The 16946-nt window shown below is 43.3% G+C and overlaps 1 protein-coding gene across 2 annotated transcripts in view; it reads right to left on the minus strand.

Moving 5' to 3' along the window:
• rims2a (regulating synaptic membrane exocytosis 2a) overlaps positions 1 to 16946 on the minus strand; it is a 145239-nt gene that overhangs the window by 89868 nt on the left and 38425 nt on the right. For both annotated transcript variants that reach the window (XM_062423016.1, XM_062423014.1), the window contains exon 6: positions 12548 to 12840. In XM_062423016.1, coding sequence (XP_062279000.1) covers positions 12548 to 12840 — 293 coding nt within the window. The remainder of the gene's footprint in view (positions 1 to 12547; positions 12841 to 16946) is intronic.

The following is a 16946-nucleotide window of genomic DNA, read 5'->3' on the forward strand; positions in this document are numbered from 1 at the left end:
GCTCAGCAGTAAGACCTTTTCTCCTGCGCTCGATGGCATTGACAAGCCGACGTCTCAATCGATGAACCCGCGGTCAGACCTTTGCAGAGCAAGCCCCAGACCAAAGGGCTGTGTGGGTTAATTGTAATTGCATAGGACAGCGTCTGTAACACATGCCCTGAGCCAAGGAGCTGAACTGGCCAGAGGGGGTGATGGTCTGAGACAACCATTAATCTACAACAGCAGTTAACTTCAACAAGGGATGGAAGTAGATGGTGAGCCTAAACATATTCTCACTTTTTTTGTTATTAGCTGAATCATGTCCACTCAAATGTTGGCACTTAGACTCTATGGTAGGAAGCATCTGACTGATCTGTAATATGTGATAATCTGGTGTCTAAATGATGTTACAGGTGATGGCAGTGACTGTGTCCCCATTTATATTTTGATCAACCACTGCACTATTCTTTAGTTCCATACTTGTACAAATGATAATAGAAGTGTTGTGGAGAAGATGAGGGAGGAGGAACGCAATACAATTCAGTAAGCAAGTAGAGGAGTGTGAATGGTCCTCTAACAGGATCAAGAGAGACATATGAATAAATGGAAGGAAGCCCGGCTGGTGAAAAGAGAAAAAAAATCTTCAAAGTCAGTTTCTTTCCTCTTCCTAGCCACCCCAGGAGATCAGATCAACTACTATCCTAAAACCTAATGAACTAGTAAACACTGGGAATTAAATGAATATTACATGGGGGTTTTCATTAATGCCAGCCAGCAGACTCCAAAAATAATGAAGGCGAGAAGCGGAAGCAGGAGGAGACAGTTACTGGAGCTTCGTCTTCTCTGTGTTTACTCAGCATCTGCCTGCCAGAGAAGGAGGCTTTTGATCACTCCTCGGCTGGGTTCTCCTCTCTCGCTGCATGGCAGGAGAAGCCCAGGGAGGCCGTCGAGCACCGCCAGGGCCGGCTCATTTGCAACACAAATGAACTGAGCTAATTGTACACGTGCGGGGAGCCGCGCACGGTGCGATGTTTGCAAAATATGGAAATAATTAATCTCATTGAGCTTCTGAAATACCATCAGTGTTGCAAAAGAGGATTTGAGCGCAGGCTAGGGATGAGACGGATGATGATAGCAATGGGCTGGATAGACGCAGATGTTTAGATTAAGCTTTTTCATTATTGCTTTATCACACTGCTTCTTCAAGTGTATTTTTGGTAATTGAATAAATTGGAGCATGAAATAGATTTGGATTTGGGGCACAGCAACAGGATTACGTAGAGAGTGGTCTCTTACCCATTCATGAAACAATACATGCAGATATTATGCTATCAGGTCAATTGTGCATTGAATATGTGGAGTGGAAACAGTAATAGGAGGAGTGAATTACTAAAATGGTTACCTAGAGCGTACAGTTTATAACCTCAAATAGACAAGTAGAGGATGTAAAATGTATTGGGAATACAGCACAGTCATTGCTTCATGTTAGTGACAGTGTAGTTTGAAATGTTTGTTTAAATGTGTCATGAAGGCTTCACTGCACTGAATAATAAGGATTTAGCTTAGAAATCCTACCTCCTCACCTTCCCAAAGGTCCGACCTTATGAGCCTCTTTAATCAATAAATCAAATGTAAAACAAGAGTGATGATCCTGTGAAGTACCTTTAGGAGGTGAGAGCCTTAGCTTTCAATTAGCAACTCCACTGACCATCAAGGCCAAAGGAGGATTTGTGGAATAATGCACGTACATACTCTCCCCACAAAGATCCTACACTTACGGCAAGCTGTGGCAGCCAAGGCAGTCAAATTTAACCCCGCTGCAAACTGTTAAATGGTTACTGACATTGACAAATAGCATCGCACATCAAGGCATATGGTTGAAAGCAAAGCACTATCCATGCGGCGTATGCAGTTTCTCTTCCCTCTCTTGGCTATTTAAAAACAAGATGACATCAGACATCTGTTTGGGAGCAGAAAAAAGAAGCTTTTTAAGAGGGAAAAAAAGACCTCCTAGGGACTGGGCTTCACATGGACATACAGTACAAATGCACACACGCTCTCACAAAAATAAAAAAAAAGACACAAGGACACACATACACACACACACACGGAGGGATGAGTCTCACATTTACGCCACTCAGCAGCCTTCTCTTTAGTCCATCAGTGAGTGGAGAGAGATGAAGAAGTTGAAGACCTGGGGCAGAGTTGAAAGTGGCCTCTAACAGCCCAACTGAAATGTGGTTTCACTGGGAGGGCTACTGTAACTCAACCATTAATGACATATCAAGGTTGAGGGTCCCGCGCACACACACAAATGCGCCGCGTGCATGTGCCTATTCATCCTTTGAGGGAATCAGTCTCGCTCCGTGAGTATGAAAGGAGCCCAGATGTCAGCGCTCTGCACGGGCCGGCGTTTCTGTTGAAAAAGTACTCCCATCTATTCTTTTGTTTCTTTAGTGACCCTATCCATAACTTCCTTGTTCTGTTTCACTGATGAGGACAGCCTGGCCGCTTGAACCTATACATAACGTGCATCCCACTGAGTGACATCACGTGTACCTCCAGCTGTGGGACTGTGCCGTGGCAACCCGTAACCAAACTCGGCAAAGGCAATTTCACCTCCCTCTCTGGGCAGCGGCATTAGCAGCCATGGCAGCAGGCCTAGGGCTGGCGACATTAGCCTGATGCTTATCTGGGTACACAGCCCACCGCTAGCTACCAGTTCTCTCACTCTCTCTCTCACTCACTCTCTCTCTCTCTCTCTCTCTCCCTCTGTTTCTTTCTGCCTCTCTTGCTCTCTGTCTGATGCTGAGATATGATTTGGTGAGAGCAGAGAGGAGCGGAGAGGAGTCGAGCATATCGATTCAGCCTCTCCCGCTGTCTCTCTCGTACTATTCATCCCCTTTTTCCTCTGTGCTGCTATCATTCCAACTCTCTCCACTTTATCTATCTCTCTTTATCTCTCTATCCACTTCTTTTCTCTCTCTCTCTCTCTCCAGCATGCAATCATAATAACCCCTCTCTTAGACGCCCAGGCAATAAACCAGGGCCTCCCTTCTTCCTGCGCACATCTCCCTTGGCGAGGACAAAACCAATAAAAGGCCGGCTTAATTACAGCTGCTGAGTGCCGCCAACACCCGGGTACAACACAATGGGGCTGAGGGTGGGCTGAGCGTGGGCGAGGTGTGACGGGATGTTTAGGGAGTGGTGGCAAAGGAACTACAGAGGATACAGTGGAGACACCTACAACCCTCATATGTCCGGAAAAAATGAGGTGCTGTACCCCAGAGGCTAGAGGAAAAGTCTGGCTAAGGAAAATGTGGGTAGGGACAAAGAACAAGTAATGTCTTCAACTGTTGAGAAGCCCTTCAGCAAGGCATTCAACTCCCAGTTAGTGCCTGTGGAGGAGCTCAGTCAGCTTGATTTTTGCATCTGCAAGATGTTAAAGTGTGACTTTGGGAATGCAGAGAAAAAAAATATACATATCCTCAAGTCAACTCACACTGGATAAAGAAGGGTAAAAACAGAGCGCAGGTAAATGTTATATACACTACAGTGCAGCCAATGATATATGAAGGTGGATGTGCCCCCAAATCAACACAAGTGTCCAGGACTGAAGAGCCCAGAGAGGTGAATCCATGTCCTTGTCTCTGGTTTGTTTCTAGGTCTGCAATCTGTCTCCTCCTCCACGCCCTCCCTTCTTCCTTTATATCCTTTCCCTCTATTTTCCTCCTCTCCTTCCCCCAGTTCTGTCACATCAACATGAATCTGGGGCTCCAGGGGTTCAGAGTCCCACAAGCTGCAGCCTGCTGTCTGCCTCGTCTACAGCTCTGTCACCATGGTGACTGATGCCTGGGTGTTCCTGCCTCCTCCTGGTACTTTCTGTCTTCCTCTCTGTTCTCTCTCCTTGTTTTGTCTCTTCTCTGAGCTCATCTCACCTCAATGCGTGTTATCAATACAGGCTGAAAAAAGCTGTGTCTTTTATGATGAATGCATGAAGTGTGTTTAATGAAGTTATTTGATGGTGTAGAGTCATGACACACACAAAACAGCTGAGATGAAATCTAGTGAATGTCATGCCCTTTTCTCTAACTTTTTAAAAAACATGTTCCAAAGAAGGATTCAGTGGAAAATGAGCAAAACTGATTCATGTCAGTTTGTCCTAAAGCAACACAGAAGTGGCCTCACTTTCAATAGCTGCACTTCTTCATATGGAAATAAATGAACAGAAGTCCAGATGCTGTTGAGTCCTAAGATATCTACTCATAAGTGCACCATCAGCTGTAGCTGTAGGTGAAGTTATTGCATTTCTTATATATAATCCAGATCCACTTAAATCACTGATGTATAGCCATGAAGAAGCTGTATGGCTATTCCAGCTACCTTTCTGTATCACAGCAGACTCAAACTGAAAAAGTTACATGTCTCTTATGTAAACCGGCTCTGCTAGCAAGCAATGTAAATATAACCAATGTACTTGCTACATACATTGTATAACTATCTCACTCTGGTGTTGGTAGAGATAGATTGGCTGCCACAGATGTAATACTGTCAAGTAAATTCAGCTCTTGACAATCATTAATTGCACTCATCCTAACTCAACAAGACTAGGTCATAACCTAGTATATGACTAGACTATGTATGAAACACTAAAGGGCTTCTAATTTGAAACCTATAAAGGAAGTTGTGGCATTCAGCCAATCGATGCATCACTCAGTCACATGGCATTAGACTGTCTGTTTTCACATTCATCTGCTGAAGGTGGAAGGTTTCTCTGTGCTCACCTTAAATCTGATTTAAATTTAGTGCAGCTCTTTAAAAATCACTGATGTATTGTTGTACACATACAAGCAAGAGTTTGTGACATTACAGACAGTTTCCATTCATGGTGCAGTATGCAGTGGATCTTTCAGTCAAATAGGAAATATCTCATGTCTAGTAGTAACTTTTGCAATGAAAAGTATTTTGCATATATTTATAGATTCTGGATTTTTCAGTGAGGGAAACGGCAACTGAACATTTTTGAATTAAAGCCATATCAGACCTACGAGAGTATTTTCATGTGTATTCAAACATGTCTGGATGGGATCTTAAAGGAGGTGTGCAATAACTGAGTTGGCATTACAGCAAGTGAGTGATGCTCAAGGGTTCACAAAATATAAGTTGGAAATTTGATAGTATGCAGTCAAATCTTTTTTTAAATTTGTGTGAAATAATGCTGACTTTTTAGTAAAATATCTACAGTAACTGCATACACTTTGTGTTGTCATGATGAAAAACTTCCATTTAGTAGTCTTGGAATTTGCTAAAATGTCAAGGCTAATGAGAATTGCATGGAGAGAAAAGATTGGAACAAAACTATGTCTCTAGTCAGACATATTTGCAGAGAAGGATTTGAGATGAAAATGTAAATATAGCAGATTTAAAGTACTTTGCTCCACCTTACTGTCTTCTCCTCAGCCCTTATTTCATTTTGTTAGAAGGATCATCCCTTGTTCCATCCCTACCTCCTTCTTTTTAATCAGGCACAGCTAAAGTCAGGATTAACAGACAGGGAGGATACATCAACATTTCTATTGATCAAATATTACACCTTATCGCCATGGCAACCCCATCGTTGCAAGTGAAGAGATGGAGATGGGTGTGGGAGGGGGAGTAAGCCAGGGGTTTTCCACTTCAGATGAACATTCAGTTTAGAACTGACAACGGTACAAACAAGTTGCTTTTCCTCTTGTCTTTGACTGTATGCGCTGTGCCGCACATATAAGCTATAAAATGCAGAAGTGCACAGCTGCAGATATGCTGTCACTGCAGACTATATGAGACTGTAGGCTCAAGTAAACAGCTGTGAGTTTTACTCACTAAAATCACACCCAAGATTGCGCAGCACCATTTGGAGTCATTAAACAGCAGCAATATGGGTTTTATTTAATAAACTGGAATTGAAACACAGTACTGCTTTCAGTACATTGCATCTATGCAGGAAATCAAATGCATCTATTCACATCCCACTCATCAGAGGAAACACTATAAGATATGAACCACAAACTCAATAACATCCCTTCTATGGTTTCATACACCAGGCTGACAACAGACATACTTTGGTCTCGGGCATTTCAGGGAAGCCAGCACGAAGAGCTGCTGCAGCGAGGGGCTGATAGACATACAATGTGTGTATGTGTATTGGAGGAGGGGGACGGGTATGGTTGCAGTTTAAATGTAGTGACCACTCAATTCAAAACCATTCAGGTCTTCTAAGAACAGATCCCTACATCCCATTAGGACCTCTGCTGACGCACACATGCATAATACATGGAAGCTGGATCTAAAAGCATACAGCCCATTAGCAGGCCTGGCCTGGGCTAGAAAGAAACGGGGAGAGAGAGAAACAGACTCACACACAAACAGCCAAGATCGAACGGATGGACAAGCTGGCTATCCACTGATAACAGCACACACTGCTGGTTTGCAACGAGTTGTGTTGTGTTGTGTACCAGGGAGCTGCGTGGTTTACTTACAGTCCCAATAATGAGTAGATATAGAGGCACACACTGTGCTGCAATACTATTTAAAATGGATACACACTCCTACTGGTTAGTTGTACCACTTAGCTAAGTGCAAATATGATCATTTAGCATTAAAATGACAGGCCTAGTCCTGTCTACAACTACCATTCAGAGACTCTGTCTACTTGAGGAATTTGCTGAGAAGAAAAAAAGGGTAGTGAGGGAAAATAAGTTCAATTTAATCAGTCAGATGTGATGATTGCTGGATCACAGTTTCCAGGCACTGAGCCCCCTGTTCAGTCCTTCCAGTGGCTGAGTGTTCTGGCCATGTAATGTGAGGTGGCAGAGAGCCCAGCAATGCTGTAAATTATTTCTGACGGTAGGGTGGGGGACAAGAGGGAAAGACTTGCAGTCCCCGGAGACAGACAGTGCATGGTGTGGAGATACAGGCCTGCGTCTATGGCGAGAAAGGAAAGAGGAGGAACAAACGTGGTCTGTTTGTGAGTTTGAACCCCTTTCTTCAGTCTGCATAATGTGTCTAACAGCCATGCCTGGCCAGATGACCAGGGTCCTCTTCCTAGGGGAACGGAGTATTTAGCGGGCTAATCATAATATGCCTCAATGCATCTAAGTGAGATCCAACTTCTCCCCCTTGACACACGCCACAAAAGCACATATTTTCGAGCAAATGCAAGAACACTGAGCATGTGATGTTGCAGTAACACTGTACCTAAAAGGGTAGTGACATTTTGTATGACTTTTATTTCCCGATAAGTCCTGGTATAAAGATGTATTAATTGCAGTAGTATGTATATGACATGCATGTATGCTTTTGTAAAGAGCTGTCTACAGTTTAGTCACTCTGTTATCAAATAACTCAAACCTGTTCTTACATACCTGTACTAGGTCCAAACACATAATGGTGTCTGAGTGTGTGGGTAGGTGTGGGGGTTTTCACTTACTTCAAGCTCTGGACTCTTTTAAAAAAAAATGTAAATCTACCCTCCTCACCCCCTCATGTTCTCCTCTCAGGCCCAGCAGCAGCAGCGGCGACGGCAGCGGCAGAACAGCTCACATGCTGCAGCAGCGGTGCGCTGGGGCGTACGCACACGCGCACACATAGGCTACATACACAGGCACGAGCACAGCACAGTCACACCTCTGCATGGTCACAGTCTACCTAAAGGGTTCATTTTAACTGCCCCCCCTCCTACTCGCCACCTTACACTCCAACACGGCACATGCGCGCGCACTTCACGTGCACCGAGCAAACCGCGGCAGCATCAGTGATCAGCCCCATCATCCAGCCAGGAAATATCTGCAGCAGCAACACTACTATACTGTAGCTTGTTATTACGCAGGCTGGCTGCCGATCGATAAACGCAACAACCCCCCCCCCCTAATACTCGTTTGACATACCAACGGGGAAGCCCTTCCTCATAAATCAGGGCATTTCTTTACAAAGGAATCACTCACCCGATGTTGCTCAATGCCTGCTCGAACAGCTCCGTCTGCAAGATGTTCTGAGGCGCAGAGAAAGCCCCGTTGAAATGTGATAAAACCGAGCTACAGAACTGACGCAATGTCTCAAACTGCATTTTCCCCCTCCGTTTTCTTTTATCCTCAGTAAATGATCACCCTTTTCCCTTTCACCAACAATACATCCCAAAGCCTGCACTCTCTCAGGACGCCCCCCTCCACACATATACCTCCTCAGTATTTTGGTATTATGATCTCCCGGGGCGCATTAAAAGCGAAAAAGACGCCGATCAAGTTCCATATTTCTCCTGCTGCTCCTGGTAAAAATTGTCCTTAAATGAGACGCATTCCGGGCGGCATCCTTCGGTCATTATGCTTTAGTCTTGAAGCGAGAAAAAAAAGAAAGGTATAGCCGGTGCCGGTAACGAGCCTTTTCTTCTTCTCGTTGTAGCAAAGATGTGTTGTCGGTGTGCAGGAAAAGGCGAAGGAGCGCCCGGAGGAGAGATGAAGCAGAGAGGCATCCTACACGGCAGCCAGCAGCAGCAGCAGCATCCCTTACCGGCGCATCAGCTGCTGCCTCACATTCAACTCATATTTCCCGTCGCCTATGAAGAGCACACACTCTCACTAACACACGCACAAACGCACGCACGCACGCACGCATAGGCTACACACCACACCACACACACACACACTACGGGGCTGATATGTAATCGTGCGCACTCTTTGTCATATCTTGTCCATCCTCTCTCATGCACTGTTTTGGACATGCACAGCAGCACATAGAACACAAAACAATACAGAGGCGATGCTGTCGTCAGGGTTATTTTTTCTTATATTTCATATCTGGCTTGAGACCATCAGCTCCTCATCAGCAATAAGAGGAGCCAGCCACACGGTAATACCTCTGAAATGGAGAGTGTCCGTGTGAGGAAGGGGCACACATAAAAAGGGGGGTTTCCCAAGGGGTTATTTATTTATTTTCATTTTATTCAGTCAGTGGTTCTGCATATAACTGTTATGACCAATTAAAAACAATCCAGTGAGGCTCAATAGGTTCCTTCCATCTGATATGGTTAAATGTATTTTTATTCACAGGACAATCACAGGTCTGTCTGTATGTATATAAGATGATGAGAGACAGCTAGGACCAAAGAGGTATATTCAATTCAACTGATGCAATAAAGTTTTCTATTTCTGCATACCTTAAAATATAAAATTTGTGTATTAAATCATCATGACCTGCAATTGAATATCATATATAAGACTTACTTTCAAATTGTCCCTCTTAGGTTAACTGCATCCCCACCAAATACCCAAATGAGACCCTTGGTATAAAATGTTGAAACCTGCGTTAAGATACTAAAAGCTTTATATGACACTCAACATCAATTTGAACATCCAGGTTACTGGAAAACTCTACAACTCATGAGCAATGTCTGAAAATATTAAAATATGACCCAGAATTTTTACCACAAGGGTCTTACTTTTGTTTTTCACGTCAGTTTTAATAACAAATTACTGAGCAGATGAGCTGCTGAGATGGGATGTATGTCTGAGTGCACATGGCCACTAGACTAGCAATCATATACACTTTAAAAGCCCACATATTAACCATATAAACAACTTATCTTTAGTGAAAAAAGTGAATGTTATTACAAACTGCTGATAATTGATTTTGTTCATAGATCAACTATAAGTTATTGCTCGTACCCTAATGCACATTCAGTTTTGCAATGCAGGACAATTACAGTGGACATTTCAGGTTTTCACTTCCAATATGCGGTTTATGTAATCTAATTAATCGGGGGATTTGTTTAAAATTGTTCTCAATGTCAGAGTGCTTGATTTGGGTTTGTGACATCTTCAAATCAACAATCAACAATTTGATCTTAAATGACAGGAATGACTATTCAAAACTAAACTAGACTTTATTCAGTGTTGTATCTGATGAACCTTATGCATAAAATAGGGCCTGTTCGGGCATGCAGGGCTACGCTCATGCTGGACTAAGCGTTGATGAATTGAATTGTGCAAAACTACTTTATATTGGATTGGGTTGGGCAGGATGTTTAAGAGCCAGGCCAAGCTGAGTGTGTTCTTCCTCTTCTAACATTTTTGGCAGGCTGATTGTTTTTATTGCCTGGATGAATGTGTTGAAAAAAATGCAGAATCTGAAGAAATTCCACCAGTGAGTATGTTCCGCTCCCAATGTAATCATTGTTGTTTCATCAGCCTCATCCGACACTGCAGCTGTCCCTGCATATCTGTGTGTTCATTCAAATGACACCTCAGAGACCAAGATAAATTAGAAGCCTTCCCAAGTTATTTCTCCTTATAAATAGACTGTCAGCTTTTCCCCCTTCTTTCTTCAGCAGAACAGATCCAGGAGTTAATTTAAACATTCTTTAAGATTAATGAAAGTGGGATTTGCAGTGGGAGTTCTATTTATGGACTCTCTGCTATCCATCATCAGCGTTATCCCGCCGATTTTCAGACAGCACAGTTTCCTGTTGTGTCAAAGCAAATGTAGGCAATGCCAAACCCAGAATTGCTCACTGGTACCATCCCCACCTCTCAAGCCACGCAATCAATTAATATACAGTGTGAAGGGCTCAGACTGGAACAGAGAATGACGGAATTCTTGGAGCAGACTGATCTATAGTCTGATCTATAGTCAGTCTGATCATCCATTAAAACCCCCTTAAAGCAGCAAGTCATTTGAGGAGAATACAGATAATGTACTCCACTTGTACTGAGACACAAAATACTGTTATCCTGCATCACAGGTAGTGTGGCTGTGATTACAATTGGAAGTTATGTTGGTTATATCCTTGAAAACATCCATTTGGAGCACAATAGCACGTAATTAAACAAAAGTTAAAAATAATAATAATCCCCAACCTCTCTGTTGGTTCTCAGTGTATTATGGAGTAAATATAAAAGGCTACAGTGGCAGAGAGGACACAGGACTAATGAGTTGTGTCTTCAAACATAGTGTGGGCACAGGCTTGTGCATGCTAGTTTGTCTCTGCACTAGACAAGGGGCAGATGTGGCCCGCCAAGTATATCTGTCCAAGGTCAGTGGAGAGGAGGAATAGGGACATTGGTTGGAGTGAGTCAAATTCAGCTCCGTCCCTGCTGTGCCTCTCTCCGTTAAATGTGTATTTGCATGTATAGAATGACTCAGGGTTAACTCCGTACCGCCCTCCCTGTGGACTCGGGCTGGCTCTGCACCGTATGGCACAACACGTATCCCACATTTACCATCCTCCCATCAGGAAGTCTGAGCTCATGGGCAGGGAGGGCCATCAGAGAGCTAAGGACATATGTTAATCTGTGGAATATGCTTGCTGCGACTGACCGAGGGCTACGTTGACCAAAATTTGATATCACAGCCTTACTGTAACACAAGAGAGAAGCAGGGTATGGATTCCCTTCCAGCGTTTTACCGCTGCCCAGATGACCTTAGTCATTTCACAACACTGAAGACAACTGTCAACATTCTAGAGAAAGTCAAAAATCCCAATTCACCCTTATATGTTCATACAGTAGTACAGTATAGTATAAGTATAGCCTACGGTTGAACTGAAAAAATGTCAAGTTACCAGTCAAGTTATCTAAGAGGGAGCAAACAAGGACATGAGGGAAAGAAACCTTTTGTGAAATGGCTCTCTGCCTAGATTTCTGCTGTGGAGGTAGATTCTAGAGAGTGTGTAGATACTGACTGTAAGCTTTTCTCTCTCCCTTTAGGAGAAGAAAGAGGAAGGAGCCCCCATGTGGACATCAAAGTAACTGCCTTTCTTGACACCAGTATCAAGAAATGGGCAAACGGATATTCTCAAGCACAGCGTGTCGATGTTGTCAGTATCTGAGAGTGTTCTACTAAGGGGGAACATTTAGTGCATGAGTCAAACGGAACACCATGTTCTGCATTGTAATTAGGCCTTTTTTTGCTTTCCTACCCTAAAAACATCTTAATACTGCTTAATTTTAAAGGCTTGCCGTGCTTAAACTGGCAAACAAACATTCCTGACGCACAAACAAAAAAGTTAAAAAAAAATATTGTGATTTCTCTCAAAGGTAGAGACAGCGTGAATTCCAGCACACACCCTTCACCTGCCAGCGCCCCATCCTAGCTGAGCCTGGCTTGCATCCATCTGTGTTCATACGCGCTGGTGTGCTGCATGGGTGTGTATGTGTGTGTGAAGAAAGAGAGATTGAGTGGGTGGATGACTGTTGTAGAATTGCTGAGTTAGTGCCAGGTACAGTATCTGTGTCTCTGTCTCCTTTATAGGCCTCATGGGCTCCATGTACGAGCCGTTTTTATGTGGAGCGTTGCCTGGCCTGCTAGGAGACACTGCTTTTATGCTAGGCTGGAATCACTAGTCTGTACTACCTATACAACACTCATATAGATTAGGCTTTTATGCAGTAAGGGCCAGGCACCTTCATGAAGCAGCATCAAATGTGAGTACTCACGTAATCTATTTGAATGTACACAATAATAAAAAAAAAACAGTATTTCCGTTTTTTCCCCTTCCACACACACACGCCCTCCACTGTTCACACATAGAACTGACCTGTCTATGGGTGCGTCGCCGGGTCCCGAGTACCTCAGCCCCGAACCGTTGTCAAGGGACGCCTGTCTGGGCAGGAGCCCGCCGTGAGGTCTGCTTCTGTCTGACGATGGTGTCAAGTCCCCTGAGGCTCCCTGGTAGGGGTACAGGGACGGGTCCTGCAGTTTGGCCTTCTTCCCCTGCGGCCCGCCCTCAAACACGCCCCGCACCTGACCGGGCCCCGAGCCGTAGAACCACGCCCCCGATTTGGTGAGGATTTCTTGTTGTTTTCGGCACAAGTTGCATACCCACATAACCTGCCGGGAAGAAAAGGGGAGGGTTAGCGGTTTGGAGTGGCAGCGGGCAGTCAGAGGTTGTCTTATATTTCCTATGATGAGCTGTAATGGAGTGATTTGGAATGTAACTGTGAGGCATATCGCTGCTGATGGGTGAAAATCGTTTTATATCTAAAATGTTGACTTTTCAGTAAGGAGATATAACTGATTAGTTTTGAACAGGCTTTCAAACTGGAGTTTAGAGTTTTCATCCCACAGCGACAATATTCATAAACAGTACTGACAATTCATGTTGATGAGGTGAATGATGAAATATTGTACACATGCAGCAGCCTTTGATACCATTGAAAGCTAAAGTGATGTGGGTTCATTTGATTGTTAGAATTACACATTTTGAGTCTGTGAGTCCTCTGTAGATCCCTAGGTAAAGATATAAGTTTATATATTGCAAATAAGATTTTTTCCGTTATTGTTATGTTGTATTACATTGCTATTAAACTCCTGTGTCAGCAAACTCTACAGCACAGAGCCTACATGACCACTGATTGCAGAGATTACGCACATCGTAATGAAGGTACGGTAATGCAGAGGCTATATATAATGCAGCTGTGGTTAATGCACTTTGCTAAGATAAATAGAAAAAGAATAGCAACATGTTCCTTCTGTTGTGCTCTACAAGGACTGAAGAGATGGAGGTTTTTACTGCTCTGTGATGTCGTGCCTTTATCTGCTTCTATACTGCAGCCCCGGCAGCCAGCTCACCACATTAGCCTCATAAATCCAGGAACAGACAGCAGCCCTGATCACTACACACACACACACACACACACACACACACACACACACACACACACACACACACGCACACACACACACGCACACACACACACACACACACACACACACACACAACATGGTAAAGCTAAGCCTGACTCATGTTATCTTATGGAGGAATCTGTATCGATTAATATCCGGTCCAGTGTAACCAGAATTTCAGTCAACCCTGCTCCAGCTGACCACACCTGTCTCGTTAACAGCGAGCGACTTAAAAGTTATATCTAAGTGTGTCTGAGAGGATGAGGAGCTTGCCAAATGATTGACAGGCTAGACAGCCAGTAGGGCGGCCAACAGCTACTGCATCCACCCCCCAACCCCACCCAACACCCCACCACACTCCCCGCCTTTACAGTCCCAGTGCTGAGTCAGTGCATTACTGTTATTAGTGTGAGAGAGCCCTGAATGCTGCCTCACCCACTGGTCTATAACTCGCTGTTTTTGTTTTTTTGTTGTTGTTGTTTTTTTTCAGGTAGCCGTGAATCAAATAAAAATGTACTGATTTGTTATATCTAGATTAATTGAACTCATTTAAAACTGTGGCAGTCGGTAGAGTTACTGGCTGCAGTGGTTCAAAGGCTGGATTTGTAGTCATAGACGTAACCGCAACTGCTTATCTCAGTGGCTGGCAAGACCTGAAGCATAGGGTGATACAGCATTGTACAATTGATCACAGGGGTTGGCAACACTGAGACACAGATATAAAAAATAAGGCTTTTCAAAGGGCTGTCTGGGTGGAATAGAAGAAAAAGCAGTCAGCCAATTATACACCCTAGGATTCAGTCTCCAGCTTCTGGTGTAGCTGGCTGAGTCATTAAACATATCAGTGTCCACATAGAGAGGTGGGAAGTCGGTGAGAGATAGTGTCTTTGTCATTGAAATTGTGACTTACTGGTCAGTCAGGGCAGGATACTCTTACAGAGAAGAGGGTGGGATGAAACTCCAGGCTGGCATCCGTTTACACTCTCCTCAAACCAACAGTGTGATAGCAGCAACAAGTACAGCATGTTTGGTGGTTAGTAGTTGTGATTTAGACACCAATCAAGTCAAGATCAGGGTCTCTCTCTCAATTCAATTCAATGGGCTTTATTTAGAATGAACGTTATGAGAATAATGTTGCCAAAGCATTAAAATACAATTTGTCAAAATATTTGGACTGAACAAAATAACAATGATATGAACATTAACACAACATTGTGATTGATATGTATCAATTCCAGTATATATACATAGTATATCCTATGCATGAATTTCTCTCTCTGTCTTACTCTTTTTCTTTGTGTGAACGCAAAAAGTGTACAAGATAAAATTGGTTGGAGGAATCAGCAGTAACTGTATTTGCAAACATTTTCAGGTCAGTGCTTTCAGCCATCATTGATTTTTTAGAGGAAAAACATGGGGGGGGGGGATTGTTCTATTGAATCAATGAAGAAACACAACATAAAGTAACTGAGCTTCTTACTGGTTGGAACTTTTACTTTATAAAAAAGGAGAACTGGTACTGGTCTATCTTCTGTGTTAGTACCTTATAGCTCAATGCATGGTTAGTGTCATGACAGCAGAATCGGAGCAGACTAGTTCGTAAACATGTCAAAAGTGGAGTGGCAGCAGGAAGCCTTTGTTGTATGTGGTATCTAGCATATGTTGAACCTTGGTAATAGCTGGTACAGCCTTTGTGGAAATTCAATCTAGATCTAAAAAGTACACATTTTACCAAGAGTACCTTCGCTGTGACACTATGACCGTCATAAGAGCATGGAAACACAACACAAATCAAGTGCACACAGGCAGGAGATCCCTGACTTACTTCAAACTGCCACATCTGGGTGTGGCTACAATCTTACAGCAGCTATCTAGCAATGATGAATTAGTTCAGTTACATTTCAAATGCAGCGCAAAAAAAGCTTAACACTCGCACCGCAGGCATCATGTATGGGTCTATGTGATATTGACACATGAAGCATTTATGACCAGCTATCAATGTTACAGATGGGCTATAACTGTGCTGACACACAATAGGAGCAGGGAGGCTACAAATTGTGCTTTATGTGTCCCAAAGGAGGGTAGTCGGTGAGGCCATGACTGCCTCTTTAACTGGGGTCATGGTGAGAGCTCTTCAGTGAACCGTGAGTCATCAGCTAAGAACCAAGAGCCACCAAGGCCAGTTTTCCTGCTAATTAAACGTGCATCGCTTCCTGCACCTGGAAGTTACACACATGTACATACTCACACATGTACAGTATGGGTGTGAACACAGACTCTGATGTCTTAAAATGAAAATAAGTCGAATCATACAGAGGACAGAATTAGGAACAGGCACAAACTTCCCTCTGTCGAATTTATGCTTTTAGGTGACGCCCTCTATCGTTTATAGAGCATCCATATGGAAGCCCACACACTGCAGGTACCCCACCTCAGATATCCTATCAGCTGTATGAAACATGCATTTCAGAATTTGAGCTCTATTCATAAAAAAAGACTACGTTGCACCTGTGTCTAATTACTAAAATCTGCTCATCTCTCTCATCCAGTTCCTTCAGAGAAAACTGCAGCCTGTGACCTACATATTTACCCCTTCAAACTGCAATTAACATAGAGTCAGTTGCTATGCACCTCTCCAGTCTGCCAATAATAATTAACTATGTTCCCAGCCCTTGGACTGAACATGTTGAGCTCTTTTATCTCATCGTGAGTACCTAATAGCATATTAGTATTCCAAAAAAAAAGAAAAGAAAAGAAAAAAAGAACAGCCAAAAAAAATGTGCATGGACACACTGGACCTCGGGCATCAATGCTTGAATTTGATTTGCACTTTGGATTAGAGTCAGAATGAAAATGGATGTTTATATATATATTATGCAGGAAGAACAGAAGTAAGGAAAATGTTGCTGAAGTCAGGCTGAATCCTCAAATGTCCAAAACATTACATGAACTGTATAATGAGAACAGCGTTGGAGCTTGATGACAATGCATTCATGAGACTATCCAAAGGGATTTGGAAGGGTTACACAGGCCCGAGAGGTTTATGAGTTTATCGGCTGATAGAAGGGAGTGTGAAAAATAAGCTAGGCTGTTTAAGTAGAAGGAAAAAGTAAACCTGGGCTAAGGATTGCTGTTCCTGGATGCAAACAACATATATGGTTAAAATGGGAATTAGCATTATGCCACTATGATGTATTCTGTGCTCAGGGCTGGTCACACAATTGCCAAACGACCTTTTTGGCAATGTTTTTACATCACTGTCTTTGCATTATGAATGAATGAATCTGCAGTTATTAGTGTAAAAACCCATT

Source organism: Scomber scombrus, chromosome 7 (genome assembly GCF_963691925.1).
Source record: "Scomber scombrus chromosome 7, fScoSco1.1, whole genome shotgun sequence".
NCBI classification, from domain to species: domain Eukaryota; kingdom Metazoa; phylum Chordata; class Actinopteri; order Scombriformes; family Scombridae; genus Scomber; species Scomber scombrus.